This window comes from Malaclemys terrapin, chromosome 12 (genome assembly GCF_027887155.1).
Source record: "Malaclemys terrapin pileata isolate rMalTer1 chromosome 12, rMalTer1.hap1, whole genome shotgun sequence".
NCBI lineage: Eukaryota > Metazoa > Chordata > Testudines > Emydidae > Malaclemys > Malaclemys terrapin.
The window spans coordinates 45,291,807-45,315,294 of NC_071516.1; the positions used below are offsets into that span (position 1 = coordinate 45,291,807).

The following is a 23,488-nucleotide window of genomic DNA, read 5'->3' on the forward strand; positions in this document are numbered from 1 at the left end:
CAAACTGGTCTGTAGTTTCCTGGGTTGTTTTTATTTCCCTTTTTATAGATGGGCACTATATTTGCCCTTTTCCAGTCTTCTGGAATCTCTCCCGTCTCCCATGATTTTCCAAAGATAATAGCTAGAGGCTCAGATACCTCCTCTATTAGCTCCTTGAGTATTCTAGGATGCATTTCATCAGGCCCTGGTGACTTGCAGGCATCTAACTTTTCTAAGTGATTTTTAACCTGTTCTTTTTTTATTTTATCTGCTAAACCTACCCCCTTCCCATTAGCATTCACTATGTTAGGCATTCCTTCAGACTTCTCGGTGAAGACCGAAACAAAGAAGTCATTAAGCATCTCTGCCATTTCCAAGTTTCCTGTTACTGTTTGTCCCTCTTCACTGAGCAGTGGGCCTACCCTGTCTTTGGTCTTCCTCTTGCTTCTAATGCATTGATAAAAAGTCTTCTTGTTCCCCCCATGTTCCACAAGGGCCCTCAGCTTCTTCCAGGAGGAATCTTTCTGCTGCTCGGTCTGGAATTCAGCTGCTGGGTTCGGGGCCCAGCCCCCGCTTGGGATAAGGCCTTGGTCTGAGCCCTATTAAGCCCTGTCCCTGCTAACTCACTCCCCCTTGTTGGAGGTGTGACATCCCCTGTAAGGGAGGTCGCTGGTGCGTCCGGCCAGTTCTCCAACCCATCCCCCATCAGCACCTCCACTGATTGGGCACCCCAGCCTCTTTTGGGCGCCCATCTTAGCTGTATCCTCGCTACAGGCATTTTAACCCGGGGGATCCGAGCACCCCCCTCAGAGTTAGGTTTGCAATGGCCACTCCCTGGTCCGGGCCCACCCCTTGGGCCGTGCCAGCGTCACCTCAGCGTCCGTGTCCCATTGCCCCTGGATTTCCCCCCCATCTACTTCTTGGGGGGATGAGGTGGCGATTGCCCCATCGGGCTCCGCCCTGTACTCCCCCTGCCGGCAGAGCCCTCCCCAATCCTCCCCGTGTCTGCACAGACATCTGAGCCATAGGCAAGGCAAATGGTTTATAGTTGGGAGCCTTCCCCCAAGTTACACGGCCCCTCAGCAGCCAGTGGGGTTGCCCCACACTGACAAGGGTCTCTTGCTCCCAGAATCTCTCCACCCCATGACTGTCTCCCCGTTGACCCCCACCTTTCGCTCTCACTGGGGATCACAGGGGCCTGCGCCCAGGAGAATACTGCTGGGCTTGGGGTGGACGCCCGTCTGGCTCTCCTCCTCTCCCCGGCCAGCTCTGCAACCAGACCCTGGCTGGGTGGCTGCTTCTCCCAAGGGATAAACACACAGCCCCTCTCTGAGCCTGCCTTACAGGCTGTCTTCCCTTGGCCACATTAACCCTTCGAGGGTCTCCTGGGCGAAGATTCCCTGTGTCTTTGGGTATGGCACCGCCTGGTGTCCATTTGCCCACTGTAATTACATCTCAGGTCCCATGGAGCGGGTCTGCCTGCTCTGACATTCATGGGCCCCCTGCATGGGGCTTGCTAGTGTCCCCCCTTGCAGAGCTACTTCTCCCAGCTGGGTGGTGACCTCCTTGTACGTGATGCCTGGGGGCTGCTCGTACACCCCGGAATCTTTTCCTATCTGCCTCCGGGGTCCATTCAGACTTAAGCGGCAAAGTCTCTCCACTGTCCATTTGGCTCAACACCCCTATGGCCTTGGGACCAAGCCGGGGGTTGGACAGCGGAGCCTGTCCGTGGGGTCAACCCAGCTCAGGTCACAGGCCTTCTCACAGACAGTGAGGTCGGCATCACTATCACTCCGGGGAACACTTTAAGATTTAGGTTCCCTGCAGAATTGGCATCTGGGGGCATAGGCGCCAACTTTCCCTGGCGCCGGTGGGTGCCCGCACCCTCCCACCCCTTTCTCCGCCCCCGCCCCGATTCCAACCCTATCCCCAAAGCCCCCGCCCTAACTCCGCCCCCTCCCTGTCCCTATTGGATCCCTTCCCCAAATCCCCGTCCCGGCCATGCCTCTTCCCCCAGCGTGCCGCGTTCCCCCTCCTGCCCCTCCCTCCCTGCCCCACGAATCAGCTGTTTCGTGGCGCAAGCACTGGGAGGGAGGGGGAGAAGCAGGACATGGCAGCGCGCTCGTGGAGGAGGTGGAGGTGGAGGTGAGCTGGAGCAGGGGGGTGGGGCAGGGCCATGGGGAGCTGCTGGTGGGTGCTGACCACCCACCAAGTTTTTTCTGTGGGTGCTCCAGCCCCGGAGCATCCACGGAGTCGGCACCTATGTATGGGGGTCCTACCCCACTTACCCCATGACAGGTCCCCTTGGCCGCCTCTCCTCCAACTCCAGTTTGTGTTTTTGCTGCTCCAAGCGGTCTGCTAGCCTCCAACTCCTCTGACTCCAGCTCCGTCACTCTCAGCTCCAGTTTCCATCTCTTCACCTCCACCGGGGGTGGGGAGACCCAGGTTGTCTCCCTCCTGGCTGGGGAACCGGGTCCGGTGGCCCCCCTGTTACTCCCAGGCTCTCCAGATGCCCCGCTGGGATCTGGAACTTGCTCCTCGGACGGGTCACTCTCTACCAGCCGGGCAATCGGCTGCCCTGAGCTGTGCGAAGAGATTCAGCCCTTTCTCCCTGCACAGAGGGGCAGGGTGCCTGTTAGGGAGCTGGTTCTAGGCCATTTCCTTGCTGGGTCCTTTAATTCCCTTGTTTTATCGCTGGCAGCCACTTGCTGCAGAGCCCCTCTGCTCGCAGCCAACTGTCTACAGGGTGCATCCGCCAGCCATCTTCTGCCACCAAGTTGTCCCAGACTCAGGGTTCATGCTCCTCGGCTCCGCAGGGCCCCTGGGAGTAACCCTCCTTCGGCATGACCGCCTTGCATGAAGGCAGCACTCCCTCTCGCTGGGGTTAGGCCCTTTGGCCCTGCCGCTTCCTGGGGCCGTACCTCTGAGCCTTAGCACGCCTGTTGCTCGCCATGGGCCCCCTCGGGGCATCCATTCACTCTGGCCCCCCAGGGCCTCCATGCCCAGAGGGAATAATGCAACCCTGATCCCTAGACCGGAGCGACTCTCCGCCAGCGTCAAGCAGGAGGTTTTAGCGAACGTCTGAGCCCAGCACAGGAAACTCTCCGGGCCCTCGGGCCTAGCAACCCTCAGCCCCGTTCATCTCGCTCTCTCCCGCATCCAGGGGGGCTCTGGCTGCTCTGTCTCTCCAGTCCAGCTGCCCCCTCCTTCCTGCCGATCATCCTATCTCAGTGGTTCTCAACTAGGGGCTCACATACCATGGGGGTACGCAAAGCTCTCCCGGGGGGGCATCAACTCACCTAGATCTTTGCCTAGTTTTAGAACAGGTTATGTACAAAGCATTAGCAAAGTCCCTGGTGGGAACCGGCTGGTCAGGTCGCTGGGGTCCTCTCTCCTCAGCCCATTGTCCTCCCACTAGCCAGGATCAGCTGCCTTCCAAGTTGGGCTGGGCCTCCCGGTCACCAATTGCCGGGGTACCCAATCTCCTGGCCATTGTCCAGGGTCCTGACTGCTGGGCCTGGTCCTTGGCAACAACAAACCCCCTTTCCCACTACCTCGTTACACACGCAGCACATGGGGAAACTGAGGCACATACGGTGTTCCTGCAAAACACTAAGAAAATCCCCCACTTCGTCACAGGTCGTTAACCTCGCTAAAGTGGGTGGGTGTAGATGCTGCCTGGCACTCAGGCTCCATGTACAGAAGCCAGCACTCCAGGATCTTTCCCCTGCAGGGGCGCCGGCTTTGACCTGGCCCCAGGGTGTGGAACTGGCTGGCTCAGGGACAGGGGATCTTGCATTTCTTAGGGCAGGTTGCAGTTACAATGAGCCGCATGCACCACCACGTCCTCCCGGATCAGGAACCCTCCACACCTGCTTCCTCGATTTCGTCTTATCTCTCTGCTCACAAAGGCCATGTAGGGTCTGGAGTGAGGCCGGGCTTCCCATCCCCCGATGATCTCCCCTGGCAGAGCCCCCAAGAGGAGATAGTTCAGACCCCTGATACAGCCAGCTGGTGACCGAGATCAGGGCCCCGGGGGCTGGGCACATTTGGAGCACTGATGCCCCCCCCCCACCAGCCCCAGGGAGCAGGAGTAGGAGCAGCACTGTCAGGGCCCAGCTGGAAGTGGGGGGGGGGGCATCTGCCTGGGAGGTGGGTTCCAGGCCTGGCTGTGCACCGGGAATGCAAGGCAGGAAACCTCAGGGCCATGCACTCAGGAGTGGGAGACCTGCCATCTCAGGGGCCGCCCACCACGCCAGCCGGGGAGGAGGGTGGAAAAGGGGAGTCACCATCTGGGGCCCATCAGGCGCTGAGTCCATCCTTGTGGGGCATTGCAGGGCTGCGCTCACCCTGGGCAGTGCCCTGCAGCCCTGCTGAGCGGGGGAAGTAGCACAGACGCTCAGAGGAGGGGCCCAGTCTGAGGCCCAGGCTGTGGTTAATCCGGCCTCATCTCAGTACGCTATCCCTCATCTCAGTGTGTCTCTTCACAAGCCCCAGACTCACAGACTCGCTGGCCTGCTCCGGCAAAGCAACGCCACCCCCGCCCCCCCCTCCCGCCCAGGCGAAAGAGCAGGAGGCAGGTTCCTCTGCAGCCAGGCGCCCTCCACAGCTGGGGAACATCTGGGCACTGGCCCCGCCTGGCCGTGCACATCTGGGGTGGAGCTGAGCCCTGATGCACCTTGCACAGCCCCTCCTCCCCCCGCTCCATGCACCTGCCTGGTGAGGTGTGGGGCTAGGGCTGAGTCAGGTGCCAGCGGCGGAGCAGAGATGGGGGTTGGGGGATGTGATGGCCATCTCCGTTCCTGGAAACCCCACCCCACACAGTGTGTGTGTGGGGGGACGATCAGGCCCAGCTGGGTCACGCCCCCCCACCCCCCAGCTCTGCCCCCCAGAGCCCTGCCCATCTGGGGGCTGCCTGCTCTGAGGCGAGGCACAGCTGGGGACAGACCTATCTGGGACCCCCTCTGCCTCCGGCAGCTGTGCACCTCTGGATACCGCGCACATCTGGAGCAGAGCAGGGGGAGGGGGGTCAGCAGCTCTGCTAATCCCCTCTTGCCCCACCAGGCAGCATTTCAGCCCCTCGGTGGAGATGGGGAAGAACTGAAGCAAAGCCCAAGGAGGTTGGAGGGATCCTCCCGGCCCTGTTCTGCCGAAGGCGAGCTCTGCCCTGCTCCTTGGTGGGGCCCTGGGGTCAGGGAGCAGCCGGTGCAGGGCTCAGCAGCAGGAAGGAAATCTGGAGCCATGGGTCTGCGCCAGCTCGGGGCGCGGGCGCTTATCGGCCAGCCAGGCCCTTCCTGTGACGTATGGGAAACTGGCAGGGGAATCAGGGACCGGGTGGGACCCTCAGTCCCGACCCGCAGCCCCCTGCTAGCCCAGCCCTGCCCTACCCCCAGCCCTGCCGGTGCCCCTCAGTCCTGACCCACAGCCCCCTGATAGTCCAGCCCTGCCACCCCATCCCCCAGCTCTGCCGGTGCCCCTCACTCCCAACCGCAGCCCCCTGCCAGCCCAGCCCTGCCGGTGCCCCTCACTCCCGACCCGCAGCCCCCTGCTAGTCCAGCCCTGCCCTCCCATCCCCCAGCTCTGCCGGTGCCCCTCACTCCCGACCCGCAGCCCCCTGCCACCCCATCCCCCAGCTCTGCCGGTGCCCCTCACTCCCGACCCGCAGCCCCTGCCAGCCCAGCCCTGCCCTCCCATCCCCCAGCCCTGCCGGTGCCCCTCACTCCCGACCCGCAGCCCCCTGCCAGCCCAGCCCTGCCCTACCCCCAGCCCTGCCGGTGCCCCTCACTCCCGACCCGCAGCCCCCTGCCAGTCCAGCCCTGCCCTCCCATCCCCCAGCTCTGCTGGTGCCCCTCACTCCCGACCCGCAGCCTCCTGCCAGCCCAGCCCTGCCCTCCCATCCCCCAGCTCTGCTGGTGCCCCTCACTCCCGACCCGCAGCCCCCTGCTAGCCCAGCCCTGCCCTACCCCCAGCCCTGCCGGTGCCCCTCACTCCCGACCTGCAGCCCCCTGCTAGCCCAGCTCTGCCACCCCATCCCCCAGCTCTGCCGGTGCCCCTCACTCCCGACCCGCAGCCCCCTGCTAGCCCAGCCCTGACCCCCCATCCCCCAGCTCTGCCGGTGCCCCTCACTCCCGACCCACAGCCCCCTGCTAGTCCAGCTCTGCCGGTGCCCCTCAGTCCCGACCCACAGCCCCCTGCTAGTCCAGCCCTGCCCTCCCATCCCCCAGCTCTGCCGGTGCCCCTCACTCCCGACCCACAGCCCCCTGCTAGTCCAGCTCTGCCGGTGCCCCTCAGTCCCGACCCACAGCCCCCTGCTAGTCCAGCCCTGCCACCCCATCCCCCAGCTCTGCCGGTGCCCCTCAGTCCCGACCCACAGCCCCCTGCTAGTCCAGCCCTGCCACCCCATCCCCCAGCTCTGCCGGTGCCCCTCAGTCCCGACCCACAGCCCCCTGCTAGTCCAGCTCTGCCGGTGCCCCTCAGTCCCGACCCGCAGCCCCCTGCCAGCCCAGCCCTGCCCTCCCATCCCCCAGCTCTGCCGGTGCCCCTCACTCCCGACCCGCAGCCCCCTGCTAGTCCAGCCCTGCCACCCCATCCCCCAGCTCTGCTGGTGCCCCTCACTCCCGACCCGCAGCCCCCTGCCAGCCCAGCCCTGCCGGTGCCCCTCACTCCCGACCCGCAGCCTCCTGCCACCCCATCCTCCAGCTCTGCCGGTGCCCCTCACTCCCGACCCGCAGCCCCCTGCCAGCCCAGCCCTGCCGGTGCCCCTCACTACCAACCCACAGCCCCCTGCTAGTCCAGCTCTGCCGGTGCCCCTCACTCCCAACCCGCAGCCCCCTGCCAGTCCAGCCCTGCCGGTGCCCCTCACTCCCGACCCGCAGCCCCCTGCCAGTCCAGCCCTGCCAGTGCCCCTCACTCCCGACCCGCAGCCCCCTGCTAGTCCAGCCCTGCCACCCCATCCCCCAGCTCTGCCGGTGCCCCTCACTCCCGACCCGCAGCCCCCTGCTAGTCCAGCCCTGCCAGTGTCCTTCACTCCCGACCCACAGCCCCCTGCTAGCCCAGCCCTGCCAGTGTCCCTCACTCCCGACCCACAGCCCCCTGCTAGTCCAGCCCTGCCGGTGCCCCTCACTCCCGACCCGCAGCCCCCTGCTAGTCCAGCTCTGCCGGTGCCCCTCACTCCCGACCCGCAGCCCCCTGCTAGTCCAGCTCTGCCGGTGCCCCTCAGTCCCGACCCGCAGCCCCCTGCTAGTCCAGCTCTGCCGGTGCCCCTCACTCCCGACCCGCAGCCCCCTGCCAGCCCAGCCCTGCCACCCCATCCCCCAGCTCTGCCGGTGCCCCTCACTCCCGACCCGCAGCCCCCTGCTAGTCCAGCTCTGCCGGTGCCCCTCACTCCCGACCCGCAGCCCCCTGCCAGCCCAGCCCTGCCACCCCATCCCCCAGCTCTGCCGGTGCCCCTCACTCCCGACCCACAGCCCCCTGCTAGTCCAGCCCTGCCACCCCATCCCCCAGCTCTGCCGGTGCCCCTCACTCCCGACCCACAGCCCCCTGCTAGTCCAGCTCTGCCGGTGCCCCTCACTCCCGACCCGCAGCCCCCTGCTAGTCCAGCTCTGCCGGTGCCCCTCAGTCCCGACCCGCAGCCCCCTGCTAGTCCAGCTCTGCCGGTGCCCCTCACTCCCGACCCGCAGCCCCCTGCCAGCCCAGCCCTGCCACCCCATCCCCCAGCTCTGCCGGTGCCCCTCACTCCCGACCCGCAGCCCCCTGCTAGTCCAGCTCTGCCGGTGCCCCTCACTCCCGACCCGCAGCCCCCTGCCAGCCCAGCCCTGCCACCCCATCCCCCAGCTCTGCCGGTGCCCCTCACTCCCGACCCACAGCCCCCTGCTAGTCCAGCTCTGCCGGTGCCCCTCACTCCCGACCCGCAGCCCCCTGCTAGTCCAGCCCTGCCCTCCCATCCCCCAGCTCTGCCGGTGCCCCTCACTCCCGACCCGCAGCCCCCTGCCAGCCCAGCTCTGCCGGTGCCCCTCACTCCCGACCCGCAGCCCCCTGCTAGCCCAGCCCTGCCAGGGCCCCTCACTCCCAACCCACAGCCCCCTGCTAGTCCAGCTCTGCCGGTGCCCCTCACTCCCGACCCGCAGCCCCCTGCCAGCCCAGCCCTGCCACCCCATCCCCCAGCTCTGCCGGTGCCCCTCACTCCCGACCCGCAGCCCCCTGCTAGCCCAGCCCTGCCCCCCCATCCCCCAGCTCTGCCAGTGCCCCTCACTCCCGACCCGCAGCCTCCTGCCAGCCCAGCCCTGCCCCCCCATCCCCCAGCTCTGCCGGTGCCCCTCACTCCCGACCCGCAGCCCCCTGCCAGCCCAGCCCTGCCACCCCATCCCCCAGCTCTGCCGGTGCCCCTCACTCCCGACCCGCAGCCCCCTGCTAGCCCAGCCCTGCCAGGGCCCCTCACTCCCAACCCACAGCCCCCTGCTAGTGGGAACAATGCCAGCCCTGGCTGGCAGCTCATTACCAGCCCCAGCGGCTTGGCAGACACTGGCTGTGATTCCCTGGGGCTCTAGTGAGAGAGTGGGCATGGCAGATGAGGGCCAGGAAGGGCAGTGGGGGAGGGGGTTCTGGGAGACCCCGATCCCTCTGCAAAAGGGGATGCAAGGAAGCGTTGGGAGGGGAGGAGGGGCCCATGGGCGGCAGGGAAGGGGGATTGCCCTGGGCGCTGAGCTAAGAGGAACCAGCCCAACCAGCTTTTCAGCTCCGGAACAGCTTCCTCTCAGCCTCGCTCCTCCCCAGGACCTTCCTCATTCTGCCCATCAGGCCTGGGCTGGATTTTCTGAACCCAGCGCCCTGCTCAGCAATGGGACTAGAACCCAGGAGTCCTGGCGCCCAGCCCCTCCTCCACTCTAACCACTAGACCCCACTCCCCTCCCAGAGCCAGAGATAGAACCCAGGAGTTCTGGTGCCCAGCTCCACCTCCCCCGCTCTAATCACCAGAGCCAGGGATAGAACTCAGGAGTCCTGGCTCCCTGCCCCTCTGCTCTACCCCACCCTCCTCCCAGAGCCAGGCATAGAACCCAGGAGTCCTGGCCCCTCAGCTCTAACCACTAGACCCCACTCCTGGCCAGTTTACCCAGCCAATTGGTCTACCCAGTACAGTGGCCTTGTCCCCATGTAGGGGGCTGGGCCTGGGTGAACAAAGACGCCCCCTGGGAGTTAAATGGGGAAGAGGCGCTCTGCCTAGCCTGAGTCACGAATTGGACTCCATTAGAGGACTCCCAATGGGACGGTGAATTTCCAGGAAACCATCCTAGCCCAGTGGTTGCCTCCCCTAAGTGGGGAGTTGATCGCTCTGAATGGGCTAATCTACTCCGAGCCGCAGAGAGACAAATGAGTCTGCTGGGCCTCGGCCAACTTGCTGGAGGATGGGAGAATCCGGCTGGGATGGGCTGCGCGTCGGGAGTGAGGGGCACCGGCAGAGCTGGGCTTGCGGGGGGCTGATGTTCCCCCTGGGGATTGAGGCTGTAGGTCATTAGCTGACACGACCCATCCCAGCACTTTCTCTTCCGACGGTCACTCTTCCCAGTGCCCTTCTCCCAGCCCCATTTGGGCCGGAGGAGCTGTGGGGCCTAAGGGGTTTGGGCACCAGGCTCCCATTTATTGTAATGAGATTTTGGTTTCTGGTTCCCCTAAGGCCTTTTATCCCCATAATCCATAGAGGGAAACAGAGGCGCTTAGAGCGGTAGCAACTGGCCCAGTGTGACAGTCTCCAGTGCCCACTCCCCAACCACTAGACCCCACTCTCCTTCCAGAGCTGGGGCTAGAACCCAGGAGTCCTGGCTCCCAGCCCCCCTGCTCTAAGCACTAGACCCCACTCTAGAGTGCCCTAGAGTGGACCCAAGGCTGGGCTAGCAGGGGCTGCGGGTCGGGAGTGAGGGGCACCAGCAGGGCTGGGGAGGTCGCTGGGACTAGCACCCCCCCCCACACACACCTGACTCTTGGTCCTGCAGGGAACAGCCAGTTGGGGGGAGGGGCAGATGATTTCCGCCCCTCCCCCAGTCAGTTAACCCCACGGAGCCTGAGTCACAGCGAGCCGCCCCAAGCGGAGGTGGGGTGAGCACTGCCACCCCGGACTCCTGGGTCCAATTCCCCATCTTCGTTCCCCCCCTAAGATCTGAGGGGGTTCCGGGGGCTCCCTCCTGGACACCTGGGTCCAATTCCTGCTGGGAGCCGAGAGCGATGGGGCTCCTCCCGGACTCCTGGGGCCCCTTCCCCCTCCTGGTTTCTTCCCCAGAGAAACCGGACACCTGGGTCCTCTTCACGATCTTCCTTTCTCCCCCATAACATCTGAGGAAGTTCTGGGGGCTCCCTCCCGGACGCCTGGGTCCCCTTCCCCATGCCGGTGTCTTCCCCAGCTTACCCGGACGCCTGGGTCCCCGTCCCCGTGCCGGTCTCTCCGCCCCGGCCGTGAAAGCGTTAAGGCTGAGGGATGGGGGGGAGCGGGGTGGGAGGGGATCCCGGCTGCGGCGGCCAGGCACCAGGGCGGAGAAGCTACAATCTAGGTCTTCCCCGAGCTGGAGCCGCCAGGTGAGGGGGGAGGAGATCCGGGCCGGGGTGCCCATAGGGGAGCAGGGGCGGGGGTGTGGGTGTAATCCATGGGGGGATGTCTCCTTAAATAGGGGGGCTGGGGGCCCCAGACCCTATGCACCCCCAAGCTTAACCCCCCCCCCCAATCAAGGCAGCCTCCCGAGGAGGCAGAGAAGGGTCCAACGGTCTCCATTGTGCAGGTGGGGAAACTGAGGCATGGGGGGGCGGAGCTGGGAACTGAAGCCAGGTCACTGCCTCCTAACCACTGGGCCATCCTTCGTCTTAGACAGAGAGACAGACAGACGGGTGTAGGGATGGACACATAGATAGAGCGGTGCGTGTAACGAAAATGGGGATATCTGTCTGCCTCCTAGGGCTTTAGAGAGACATGGTGGGGCATGAGCGGGGGGGAGCATAGGGAGGGCTGGGCTAGCAGGGGCTGCAGGTCGGGAGTGAGGGGCATCGGCAGGGCTGGGCTAGCAGGGGGCTGCGGGTTGGGAGTGAGGGGCACTGGCAGGGCTGGGCTAGCAGGGGGCTGCGGGTTGGGAGTGAGGGGCATCGGCAGGGCTGGACTAGCAGGGGGCTGCGGGTTGGGAGTGAGGGGCATCGGCAGGGCTGGACTAGCAGGGGGCTGTGGGTTGGGAGTGAGGGGCACCGGCAGGGCTGGACTAGCAGGGGGCTGTGGGTTGGGAGTGAGGGGCACTGGCAGGGCTGGGCTAGCAGGGGGCTGTGGGTTGGGAGTGAGGGGCATCGGCAGGGCTGGACTAGCAGGGGGCTGCGGGTTGGGAGTGAGGGGCATCGGCAGGGCTGGACTAGCAGGGGGCTGCGGGTTGGGAGTGAGGGGCATCGGCAGGGCTGGGCTAGCAGGGGGCTGCGGGTCGGGAGTGAGGGGCACTGGCAAGGCTGGGCTAGCAGGGGGCTGTGGGTTGGGAGTGAGGGGCATCGGCAGGGCTGGACTAGCAGGGGGCTGCAGGTCGGGAGTGAGGGGCATCGGCAGGGCTGGACTAGCAGGGGGCTGCGGGTCGGGAGTGAGGGGCATTGGCAGGGCTGGACTAGCAGGGGGCTGTGGGTTGGGCGTGAGGGGCATTGGCAGGGCTGGGCTAGCAGGGGGCTGTGGGTTGGGCATGAGCGGCATTGGCAGGGCTGGACTAGCAGGGGGCTGTGGGTTGGGAGTGAGGGGCACTGGCAGGGCTGGGCTAGCAGGGGGCTGTGGGTCGGGAGTGAGGGGCATCGGCAGGGCTGGGCTAGCAGGGGGCTGCGGGTCGGGAGTGAGGGGCACTGGCAGGGCTGGGCTAGCAGGGGCTGCAGGTTGGGAGTGAGGGGCACTGGCAGGGCTGGACTAGCAGGGGGCTGCGGGTCGGGAGTGAGGGGCATTGGCAGGGCTGGACTAGCAGGGGGCTGTGGGTTGGGCGTGAGGGGCATCGGCAGGGCTGGACTAGCAGGGGGCTGCGGGTCGGGAGTGAGGGGCACTGGCAGGGCTGGGCTGGCAGGGGGCTGTGGGTTGGGAGTGAGGGGCATCGGCAGGGCTGGACTAGCAGGGGGCTGCGGGTCGGGAGTGAGGGGCACTGGCAAGGCTGGGCTAGCAGGGGGCTGTGGGTTGGGCATGAGGGGCATTGGCAGGGCTGGACTAGCAGGGGGCTGCGGGTTGGGAGTGAGGGGCATCAGCAGGGCTGGACTAGCAGGGGGCTGTGGGTTGGGAGTGAGGGGCACTGGCAGGGCTGGGCTGGCAGGGGGCTGTGGGTCGGGAGTGAGGGGCACTGGCAGGGCTGGGCTAGCAGGGGGCTGTGGGTTGGGAGTGAGGGACACTGGCAGGGCTGGACTAGCAGGGGGCTGTGGGTTGGGAGTGAGGGGCACTGGCAAGGCTGGACTAGCAGGGGGCTGTGGGTCGGGAGTGAGGGGCACTGGCAGGGCTGGGCTAGCAGGGGGCTGTGGGTTGGGAGTGAGGGACACTGGCAGGGCTGGGCTAGCAGGGGGCTGTGGGTCGGGAGTGAGGGGCACTGGCAAGGCTGGGCTAGCAGGGGGCTGTGGGTCGGGAGTGAGGGGCACTGGCAGGGCTGAAGGGGAGGGAGCCCAGGGCTAGGCTGGCATGTGTGGGGTTTAGGCTGCGGGTCAGGCTTGACATTAACATTTTCCTTTCCTTCCCCAGACTGGCGAAGAACCCCTCCCCCTCGCCTAATTTCCCGAAGACCCCCCCTTCTGCACCCCCAAAATTCTCTAGGAGGGGCCCCTCCCCCTTTGCCCTCAGGACTTTCTGAGCGTAGTCCCTAAAGGGTGACATTGGCCCCCTGGATAGAGGGAGGGGAGCCAGTTAACCCTTTCACACACAGGCAGGGGAGCCAGGGAAGGGGGGAAGAGGGGGGACCCCAAAGGGGATCCCCGAGGGAGGGAAAGAGGGTCGGGGAACCCAACAGGGAGGGAAGGGCCAGTTAAGGGTGATCCCTAGGGGGATGTGAAGGGGGGTGAGGGTGGGGTATCCCAGAGGGGGGTCGGGGGGTGCCCGTGGGCTGGGGAAGGGGGGTCTCCCCGGGACAGGATGGGCTGTCGCCGGCGCCCCCCGGCCCAGCGGGAAGATCTGTTCTACGAGACCTACTACAGCCTGAGCCAGCTGTACCCGCTGCTGCTGCTGCTGCTGCTCATCGTGCTGGGCACCTGCCTGGCCCTGCTCACCATCCACCTGGCCGGCGGGAGGGTGAGTGCCCAGCGAGGTGCTGGGGGCTGGCGTGTGGGGAGGGGCTGGAGAGCTGGGGGGCTGGTGTGTGTGGAGGGAACTGGGAGAGGAGCGGCCCGGGGAGGTGCTGGGGGGCTGGCGTGTGGGGAGGGGCCTGGAGAGCTGGGGGGCTGGTGTGTATGGAGGGAACTGGGAGAAGAGTGGCCCGGGGAGGTGCTGGGGGGCTGGCGTGTGGGGAGGGGCTGGAGAGCTGGGGGGCTGGTGTGTGTGGAGGGAACTGGGAGAAGAGTGGCCCGGGGAGGTGCTGGGGGGCTGGCGTGTGGGGAGGGGCTGGAGAGCTGGGGGGCTGGTGTGTGTGGAGGGAACTGGGAGAGGAGCGGCCCGGGGAGGTGCTGGGGGGCTGGCATGTGGGGAGGGGCTGGAGAGCTGTGGGACTGGTGTGTGTGGAGGGCACTGAGAGAGGAGCGGCCCGGGGAGGTGCTGGGGGGCTGGCATGTGGGGAGGGGCTGGAGAGCTGGGGGGCTGGTGTGTGTGGAGGGCATTGAGAGAGGAGCGGCCCGGGGAGATGCTGGGGGGCTGGCGTGTGGGGAGGGGCCTGGAGAGCTGGGGGGCTGGTGTGTATGGAGGGAACTGAGAGAGGAGCGGCCCGGGGAGGTGCTGGGGGGCTGGCATGTGGGGAGGGGCTGGAGAGCTGGGGGGCTGGTGTGTGTGGAGGGCACTGGGAGAGGAGGGTCCCAGGGGGTGCTGGGGGGCTGGCATGTGGGGGAGGGAGCAGGAAGAGGGGCACTGGGAAAGGATGGGGCACTGCCCCCTAGTGACCCATAGTGGAATCTACTGCCAGGGGTCTTATGACAGCTACCAGGCCCCATTCATGACCCCCTCCCTTTTGCTGCCCCTCTGGGATATGTTGCTCCTGCCCCCTCCGCTTTCATTCCCACTGCCCCCTCCCCACAACTCCCTCCCCTCTACCCTCTTTCCCCCACTGCCCCACCATGTTCTCCCCGCTCCCCCACTCAGCCCCCTCCCACCAACCCTTTCTCCAATCTAAGCCCTGGTGGTCCCTTGGCCCCAGACTCCTCCTCCCCATCCCCCCGCTGTCCCTAACTCCCAACCCATCCCAACACTGTCCCAGCCCATGACCCGTCCCCCTGCTGTCCCCAGACCTCTGAGCCATCCTCCACAATCCCCATCCCTTCCACACCTCTTCTCCCCATCCCCTGACCCCCAACCACACCTCCCGCCCCACTCCTCCATCCACTGACCCCCAACCACACCTCCCACCCCAGTCCATCCTCTGAGCTTGTGGAGGCCGGGGGAGGCAGAGGATGAGGGGGACTCGGGGAGAGGGAGCCAGATGACCTGGTCAGGGTGGTTAAACCTGGCCAGCCCCCAGAGATCTTTAGCTGCTCCCCAAAGAGTTAAGAGATCAACACTGCCACCCAGTGGCCAAAGACTGCAGCTACACACCCTGCGGCTCGGTGCCTCAAAGGGGCGTTGCGGTGATTGGAATTTCACTCCGCCATGTTTTTGATCACCAGGAATTCTCCTCCAACCTCAGCTTCCTCATCACCTTATTCGTGGCCCTGGCTGTTTTCTCCCTCATCCTCATCCTGGTCTGCATCGAGAGCATCTTCCAGGAATGCACAAGGGTCTTCTCGGCCATCATCTGGGCTTGTCTCCTAGCCATGGGCTACATCTTTGTATTCACCAGTGGAGTGGTCAGTGCCTGGGACCAGGTGAGACCTCGTGGCGGCTGTACTGTATAATGGGCACTAGGGGGCAGCAGAGGGTGGGGGTGGGGAAGGGGCGGCTGTACTGTATAATGGGCACTAGGGGCAGCAGAGGGTGGGGGTGGGGAAGGGGCGGCTGTACTGTATAATGGGCACTAGGGGCAGCAGAGGATGGGGGTGGGGAAGGGGCGGCTGTACTGTATAATGGGCACTAGGGGCAGCAGAGGGTGGGGGCGGGGAAGGGGCGGCTATACTGTATAATGGGCACTAGGGGGCAGCAGAGTGTGGAGGCGGGGAAGGGGCGGCTGTACTGTATAATGGGCACTAGGGGCAGCAGAGGGTGGGGATGGGAAGGGGCGGCTGTACTGTATAATGGGCACTAGGGGCAGCAGAGGGTGAGGGGTGGGGAAGGGGCGGCTGTACTGTATAATGGGCACTAGGGGCAACAGAGGGTGGGGATGGGAAGGGGCGGCTATACTGTATAATGGGCACTAGGGGCAGCAGAGGGTGGGGGTGGGGAAGGGGCGGCTGTACTGTATAATGGGCACTAGGGGCAGCAGAGGATGGGGGTGGGGAAGGGGCGGCTGTACTGTATAATGGGCACTAGGGGCAGCAGAGGGTGGGGGCGGGGAAGGGGCGGCTATACTGTATAATGGGCACTAGGGGGCAGCAGAGTGTGGAGGCGGGGAAGGGGCGGCTGTACTGTATAATGGGCACTAGGGGCAGCAGAGGGTGGGGATGGGAAGGGGCGGCTGTACTGTATAATGGGCACTAGGGGCAGCAGAGGGTGAGGGGTGGGGAAGGGGCGGCTGTACTGTATAATGGGCACTAGGGGCAACAGAGGGTGGGGATGGGAAGGGGCGGCTATACTGTATAATGGGCACTAGGGGCAGCAGAGGGTGGGGGTGGGGAAGGGGCGGCTGTACTGTATAATGGGCACTAGGGGCAGCAGAGGGTGGGGGTGGGGAAGGGGCGGCTATACTGTATAATGGGCACTAGGGGCAGCAGAGGGTGGGGGTGGGGAAGGGGCGGCTGTACTGTATAATGGGCACTAGGGGCAGCAGAGGGTGGGGGTGGGGAAGGGGCGGCTATACTGTATAATGGGCACTAGGGGCAGCAGAGGGTGGGGATGGGAAGGGGCGGCTGTACTGTATAATGGGCACTAGGGGCAGCAGAGGGTGGGGGTGGGGAAGGGGCGGCTGTACTGTATAATGGGCACTAGGGGCAGCAGAGGGTGGGGGTGGGGAAGGGGCGGCTATACTGTATAATGGGCACTAGGGGCAGCAGAGGGTGGGGGTGGGGAAGGGGCGGCTGTACTGTATAATGGGCACTAGGGGCAGCAGAGGGTGGGGGTGGGGAAGGGGCGGCTATACTGTATAATGGGCACTAGGGGCAGCAGAGGGTGGGGGTGGGGAAGGGGCGGCTGTACTGTATAATGGGCACTAGGGGCAGCAGAGGGTGGGGTGGGGAAGGGGCGGCTGTACTGTATAATGGGCACTAGGGGCAGCAGAGGGTGAGGGGTGGGGAAGGGGCGGCTGTACTGTATAATGGGCACTAGGGGCAGCAGAGGGTGGGGGTGGGGAAGGGGCGGCTGTACTGTATAATGGGCACTAGGGGCAGCAGAGGGTGGGGGTGGGGAAGGGGCGGCTGTACTGTATGATGGGCACTAGGGGCAGCAGAGGGTGGGGGTGGGGAAGGGGCGGCTATACTGTATAATGGGCACTAGGGGCAGCAGAGGGTGGGGGTGGGGAAGGGGCGGCTGTACTGTATAATGGGCACTAGGGGCAGCAGAGGGTGGGGGTGGGGAAGGGGCGGCTGTACTGTATAATGGGCACTAGGGGCAGCAGAGGGTGGGGGTGGGGAAGGGGCGGCTATACTGTATAATGGGCACTAGGGGCAGCAGAGGGTGGGGGTGGGGAAGGGGCGGCTGTACTGTATAATGGGTACTAGGGGCAGCAGAGGGTGGGGGTGGGAAAGGGGCGGCTATACTGTATAATGGGCACTAGGGGCAGCAGAGGGTGGGGGTGGGGAAGGGGCGGCTGTACTGTATAATGGGCACTAGGGGCAGCAGAGGGTGGGGTGGGGAAGGGGCGGCTGTACTGTATAATGGGCACTAGGGGCAGCAGAGGGTGAGGGGTGGGGAAGGGGCGGCTGTACTGTATAATGGGCACTAGGGGCAGCAGAGGGTGAGGGGTGGGGAAGGGGCGGCTATACTGTATAATGGGCACTAGGGGCAGCAGAGGGTGGGGGTGGGGAAGGGGCGGCTGTACTGTATAATGGGCACTAGGGGCAGCAGAGGGTGGGGGTGGGAAGGGGCGGCTGTACTGTATAATGGGCACTAGGGGCAGCAGAGGGTGGGGGTGGGGAAGGGGCGGCTATACTGTATAATGGGCACTAGGGGCAGCAGAGGGTGGGGGTGGGGAAGGGGCGGCTATACTGTATAATGGGCACTAGGGGCAGCAGAGGGTGGGGGTGGGGAAGGGGCGGCTATACTGTATAATGGGCACTAGGGGCAGCAGAGGGTGGGGGTGGGGAAGGGGCGGCTATACTGTATAATGGGCACTAGGGGCAGCAGAGGGTGGGGGCGGGGGAGGGGCGGCTGTACTGTATGATGGGCACTAGGGGGCAGCAGAGGGTGGGGGCGGGGAAGGGGCGGCTATACTGTATAATGGGCACTAGGGGCAGCAGAGGTTGGGGGTGGGGAAGGGGCGGCTATACTGTATAATGGGCACTAGGGGCAGCAGAGGTTGGGGGTGGGGAAGGGGCGGCTATACTGTATAATGGGCACTAGGGGCAGCAGAGGTTGGGGGTGGGGAAGGGGCGGCTATACTGTATAATGGGCACTAGGGGCAGCAGAGGGTGGGGGTGGGGAAGGGGCGGCTGTACTGTATAATGGGCACTAGGGGCAGCAGAGGGTGGGGGTGGGGAAGGGGCGGCTGTACTGTATAATGGGCACTAGGGGGCAGCAGAGGGTGGGGGTGGGGAAGGGGCGGCTATACTGTATAATGGGCACTAGGGGCAGCAGAGGGTGGGGGTGGGGAAGGGGCGGCTATACTGTATAATGGGCACTAGGGGCAGCAGAGGGTGGGGAAGGGGCTGTTATATGGAAATAATGCTCCGTGCTGAGACCTGCCTGGCCTGACTCCCCTTCTAGGTCTCATTCTTCCTCTTCATCATCTTTACCGTGTACACCATGCTGCCCGTGTGCATGCGGGATGCCGTGGTCGCTGGCCTTGCCTCCTCCCTCTCCCACATCATTGTTTTGGGCGTCTACCTGTCAGCCGGGAGGGGGTCACGGGCTGAGCTGGCTGTGCAGGTGAGACCCTCCCTCCCTGCTGCCCCCCTGGGACCCTTTGTTCCCCCACAGCAACACCTTCCCTCTCTGCCCTGCTGCCCCCTTGCCTTGATTCTTCACTGCCCCCTGCTGACCCTTAGCCCTGTTCCTACCCAGCCCGTGTCCTATTGATGTCCTTCATTTCCCAGAAACCCGCTTGCCTCCCGACCCCCTCCTTCTAGCTCCCCATAATGACCCCTTTCCCTAGCTGTGTCCAATCCCCTATCCCCCCCAATTGTCCTGTAGAGGCTGCCCCCCCACCCTCATCCCCTCATCCATTGCCTCTCCCATTCATCCACCCCCAGTTGCCCCATAGATTCCCCAATGCCATCTCCCTTTTCATGCCCCCCTCAGAGCCCTATCTCATCCTCCTCTCTACCCCCCGCCCCCCACAGCTGCTGGCCAACACGGTGATCTTCATCTGTGGCAACCTGGTGGGAGCCTATCACAAGCACCTGATGGAGGTGGCTTTGCAGGAGACCTTCCAGGAGACCTTCAAACTCATCCAGTCCCGAGTCAAGCTGGAGTCTGAGAAACGGCACCAGGTGAGGAGCGGGACACCTGGATATTTGTCCCTTTGTCTCACCTTCGCATACCCACTCTGTCCTTCCATCCATCTGATTTCCACATAATCCCTCCATCCATCCATCCATCCATCCATCCATCCATCCATCCATCCACCAATATGCCAGACACAGCCCTTCCATCTCTCCCCTTCTTCATCCATCCCATCTCCAGATTCGTAGATTCAGACCTTGCAAGGCCAGAAGGGACCATTGTGACCATCTTGTTTGAACTTCTGTTCAACACAGGCCAGAGACCTGCCCCAAAATAATTCCTAGAGCAGATCATATAGAAAAAACATCCCATCTCGATCTAAAAATAGTCACTGATGGAAGTCCCCCTTGCCCCTTGGTCAGTTGTTCCAGTGGTTAATTACTCTTACCTTCTAAAATCTATGCCTTATTTCTAGTCTGAATGTATCTAGCTTCAACATCCAGACATTGGATCATGTTAGACCTTTGTCTGCTAGTCTGAAGAGCCCGTTATTAAGAGTCTGTTCCCCATGTAGGTACTGATAGACTCTAACCGTGTCACCCCTGAACCTTCTCTTCGTTAAACTCAATAGATTGAGCTCCTTGAGTCTATCACTCAACGGCAGGTTTTCCAACCTTTGAACCATTCTTGTGGCTCTTCTCTGAGGCCTCTCTGACTTACCACCGTCCTTCTTGAATGGTGGGCATCAGAACTGGACACAGGATCCCAGTAATGGTTGCACCAGGGCCAAATCCCGAGGTAAAATAACCTCTCTACTCCTACTCGAGATTCCCCTGTTTATGCATTCCAGGATCGCATTAGCTCTTTTGACTATCCACCACAACCCCTAAATCCTTCTCAGAGTCAGATCTGTGCATCCATACTTCCAGCGTCCATATACTGCCCTTCCTCCCCACCCCCATCCATGGACCCACCCACCCATAGCTTTCCTTCTGTCCATCCATACCCATTCACATCTGTCTATCTAATCTCCATACATAGCCCTCCCTCCCTTGTCCAGCCCATACACATCCCTCCCGCCGTTCCTCCCCATATCCTCACCCACGCTCCCATCCATCCCTTCCCATTCCCATGCCCATTCATCCACCCATCCATACCTTTCTTTCCCTTTCATCCATCCATCCATCCATCCGTATACACACCTATCTATCCATCCAACCCCATCCCCATAAACACCCATCTGTCCATCCATCCCCATAAACATCCATCCATCCATCCCCTAAACACCCATCCATCCATCCATCCGTCCATCCATCCGTCCATCCCCACCCACCCCTGATGCCTCTCACTCACTCTCTACACCCCCCCCCCCAGGAGCACCTCCTTCTCTCCATCCTGCCCGCGTACATCGCCATGGAGATGAAGGCCGAGATCATCGAGCGGCTGCGGGATGGGGGTCATCAGGAAAGTCCAAACAATTTCCACAACCTCTACGTCAAGCACCACAAGAACGTCAGGTACCGAACCCCCATCTCCACCCCACGCCATGAGGGGGGGTAGGGGGGTGAGTGTTGTGAACCCATGGTCCCCTTTTATAAGCATCCTATTTGCTGAGGGCTGCCAGGGCGGTGGAGCAGGGTTAGGGGGTGTCTCCCCGACTCTCACCCCTGATGCTGTCTCCCCCCTTCCTAACCCTCCCCCACAGCATCCTGTACGCCGACATCGTGGGGTTCACAAGACTGGCCAGCGAGTGCTCCCCGAAAGAGCTGGTCCTGATGCTCAACGAGCTTTTCGGCAAGTTTGACCAGATTGCCAAGGTAAGAACCGGATCTCCCCTGCCCCCCACAAACCCCCCCTCCAGCCTCCCAGAAGCTCCTTACATCTCTGCACCACTCATCAGGAGGCCCCTGCCCCCAGCACCTCCCTGGGACATCTCCACCCCACTGGGGACCCCCTCCTGCATCCTGTGGGACCCCCACCCCCAGTACCTCCAGAGACACCCCCCAAACTCCACAGGGATCCACCTCTACACCGTCCCAGAGGTCAGCCCCCTTCTGTGCCATCCCTACCCCCTTTCATTCCACAGGGTGCCCTTGTACCCCCATGGGAACCCCTCCGCTCTCTCCCCCCAGGGGGAGATGAGGACCCCTGCCTTCCAGAGACCCACTGTCTCAGACTGAGACCCCTTAGGGATCCCATGCCCCCTCTAGCCCAAAGACCTCCTACTTTCTCCTGGGGGCTTCCAGGGAACCCCCTCTCCCCTGCCCGAAGCCCAGATCTCCAAGGATCGGCCAGAGGTCGCAGGAGGGAGGGATTTCATATCTCTGTCATAGACTCATAGACCTGAAGGGACCATTGTGATCATCTAGTCTGACCTCCTGCACATCTCTGTAGTGGCTCAGAGCCCTCCCCATCTCCAGACATTGGCGATATTGCCAGTAGCTGACATGGATGAGGCCGTATGCCATCGGACGCAACCTCATCAGACCATCTGTGAGTCCGTGACACCATCCCCTCCAGAAACGTATCCAGCTCAATCTTGAAGCCAGTTAGGTTTTTTTCACCCCCACTTCTCCCCTTGGGAGGCTGTTCCAGAATTTCACTCCTCTGATGGTGAGAAACCTTCATCTAATTTCAAGCCTAACCTTGTTGATGGACAGTTTAGATCCATTTGTTCTCATGCCAGCTTTGGTCCTGAATGTCAATAACACCTCTCCCTCACCTGGTGTTTATCTCTCTCTCTCATGAGCGCTGACTGAGCAGACCAGCAACTCAACACAAGCTCCCAGTGCAATGTTGGGGCAAAACAGGCGAACATGATCCTTGGACGTAGATCAGCAGAGCGGTGAGCGGGGGAATGGAGGTGATTTTTACCTCACTGGGGAGAGCGCCACTGGGACACCGCATCCAGTTCTGGTGCCACCTCTTACAAAGAACATTGGGAGCTTGGAGCACGGATAGAGAAGAGCCACAAAAATAAATTGGGGGCTGGAGAAAATGCCTGAGACTTAAAGAGCTCGTTCTGTTGAGCTTGTCAACAAGAAGACTGAGAGATGTGCAAGGACCTCCCTGGGGAGAAAATGCTGGGCACTAAAACCCTGTTTCATCTACCAGAGAAGGAACAAGAACCCATGGCTGGAAGTTAAAGATGGAGAAATTCAAATTGGAAATAAGGTCTGAATTTCTAAGAGTGGAGGTGATTAACCAATGGAACAAACTCCCAAGGGAGGTGGTGAGGGGCTTCCCCATCTCTTAAAGGCTTCAGATCCAGGCTGGAGGTCACTCTGTTTTGGCCAAACCCAAGTGACTGGGTCACTACAGGGGGAACTGAGTGAAGATCCCTGGGTATACAGGAGGTCAGACTGGGTTATCCTATGGTCGCTTCTCGCCTTGAACTCTGAATATGGGAGGAGAGGACCAGAATGGCCTTGTCACGAAGGATGGACCCTCTCTTCCCTCTCTCTCTCTAGGACAATGAGTGCATGCGCATCAAGATCTTGGGTGACTGCTACTACTGCGTCTCGGGCCTGCCAGTCTCACTCCCCAACCACGCACGCAACTGTGTCAAGATGGGACTGGACATGTGCCGGGCTATCAAGTGAGTGCGGATGGCTGCCAAGAGAGACCCACACCTCTGGGAGTACTTGATGCAGGTGGCCCAGCCTTGGGTTGCCATGACGGGCTTCAGAGCCTGCTCTAATGGGCTGCGTCCCCCACCTCTTATCCTCCCCCAGGAAGCTACGGGATGCCACCGGTGTGGACATCAACATGCGGGTCGGGGTGCACTCGGGGAACGTGCTGTGCGGGGTCATAGGGCTCCAGAAGTGGCAGTACGATGTCTGGTCCCATGATGTGACGCTGGCTAACCACATGGAGGCTGGAGGAGTGCCAGGGTGAGAGAAGGGCGTGGGGGTGCCCCCAATGGTGCATGATTCATGGGTGTTTGTGTGTGTTGGGCCACCACCGGATGGTGCATGGAGGTACTCCATATAGTATGTGCGAGTATTTGTGTGTGTGTTTAATCCCCTGATGGTGAATGGAGGAACTGCATATCTGTGTATGTTGTGTTGTGCTGCCTCCTTATGAGGAACGGAGAAAATCCATGTAGTGTGTTGTGTTATGTTGTGCTGACACCTAATGGTTCATGGAGGAACTGCATATCCATGTGGCACTGCCCCCAAGTGGCATGTGGAGGAATTATATGCCTTTGTGCTGCTGCCCTCTCTGATGATGGAAGGACTATCTGGTGTCTCTGAGGGGAGTGCTGCCCCCTGCAGGGAAAGGAAGGAATTATGCCTGGAATTTTCAAAGCCTCTCCAGGAGAAACGGGGCATCAGCTTGGAACATCACAGCCTGCATATGTGTGTGTGGAGGGCTGCCCCCTACTGGTGCATAGAGGAATTGAACATTTGTGTGGCGGGCTGCCCTCTACTGGTGCACAGAGGAATTGCATACCCTCTTTTCCACAGGAGGGTGCATATAACAGAGGCCACCCTGTCTCACTTGGGAGGGGTCTATGCTGTGGAGGAAACCTGTCGCTGGCAGCGTGACCCCTTCCTGAAGGAGAACAAAGTAAAGACGTTCCTGGTCATTGACCCCTGGGTGAGTTTATGGTGCCAACAGGACACTTAACTGGTGTTGATGCAAAGATTCAGCGCACAAAGGGTTAATGGTGGGGGTGGGGGGTAGGAAATGGGATGGGGCCTTTCTCCTCTA

General features: G+C 62.6%; 1 protein-coding gene across 1 annotated transcript in view; it reads left to right on the forward strand.

The window, feature by feature from the left end:
• Window positions 1–13,028: 13,028 nt before the first annotated feature.
• The window catches only part of ADCY4 (adenylate cyclase 4), a 41,351-nt gene continuing 30,891 nt past the window's right edge, over window positions 13,029–23,488 (forward strand). The window contains exons 1-9 of the mRNA XM_054045790.1: window positions 13,029–13,231; window positions 14,749–14,946; window positions 18,095–18,256; window positions 18,670–18,819; window positions 20,147–20,289; window positions 20,478–20,589; window positions 22,243–22,370; window positions 22,507–22,665; window positions 23,242–23,374. Coding sequence (XP_053901765.1) covers window positions 13,076–13,231; window positions 14,749–14,946; window positions 18,095–18,256; window positions 18,670–18,819; window positions 20,147–20,289; window positions 20,478–20,589; window positions 22,243–22,370; window positions 22,507–22,665; window positions 23,242–23,374 — 1,341 coding nt within the window. The 5' untranslated portion in view covers window positions 13,029–13,075. The remainder of the gene's footprint in view (window positions 13,232–14,748; window positions 14,947–18,094; window positions 18,257–18,669; window positions 18,820–20,146; window positions 20,290–20,477; window positions 20,590–22,242; window positions 22,371–22,506; window positions 22,666–23,241; window positions 23,375–23,488) is intronic.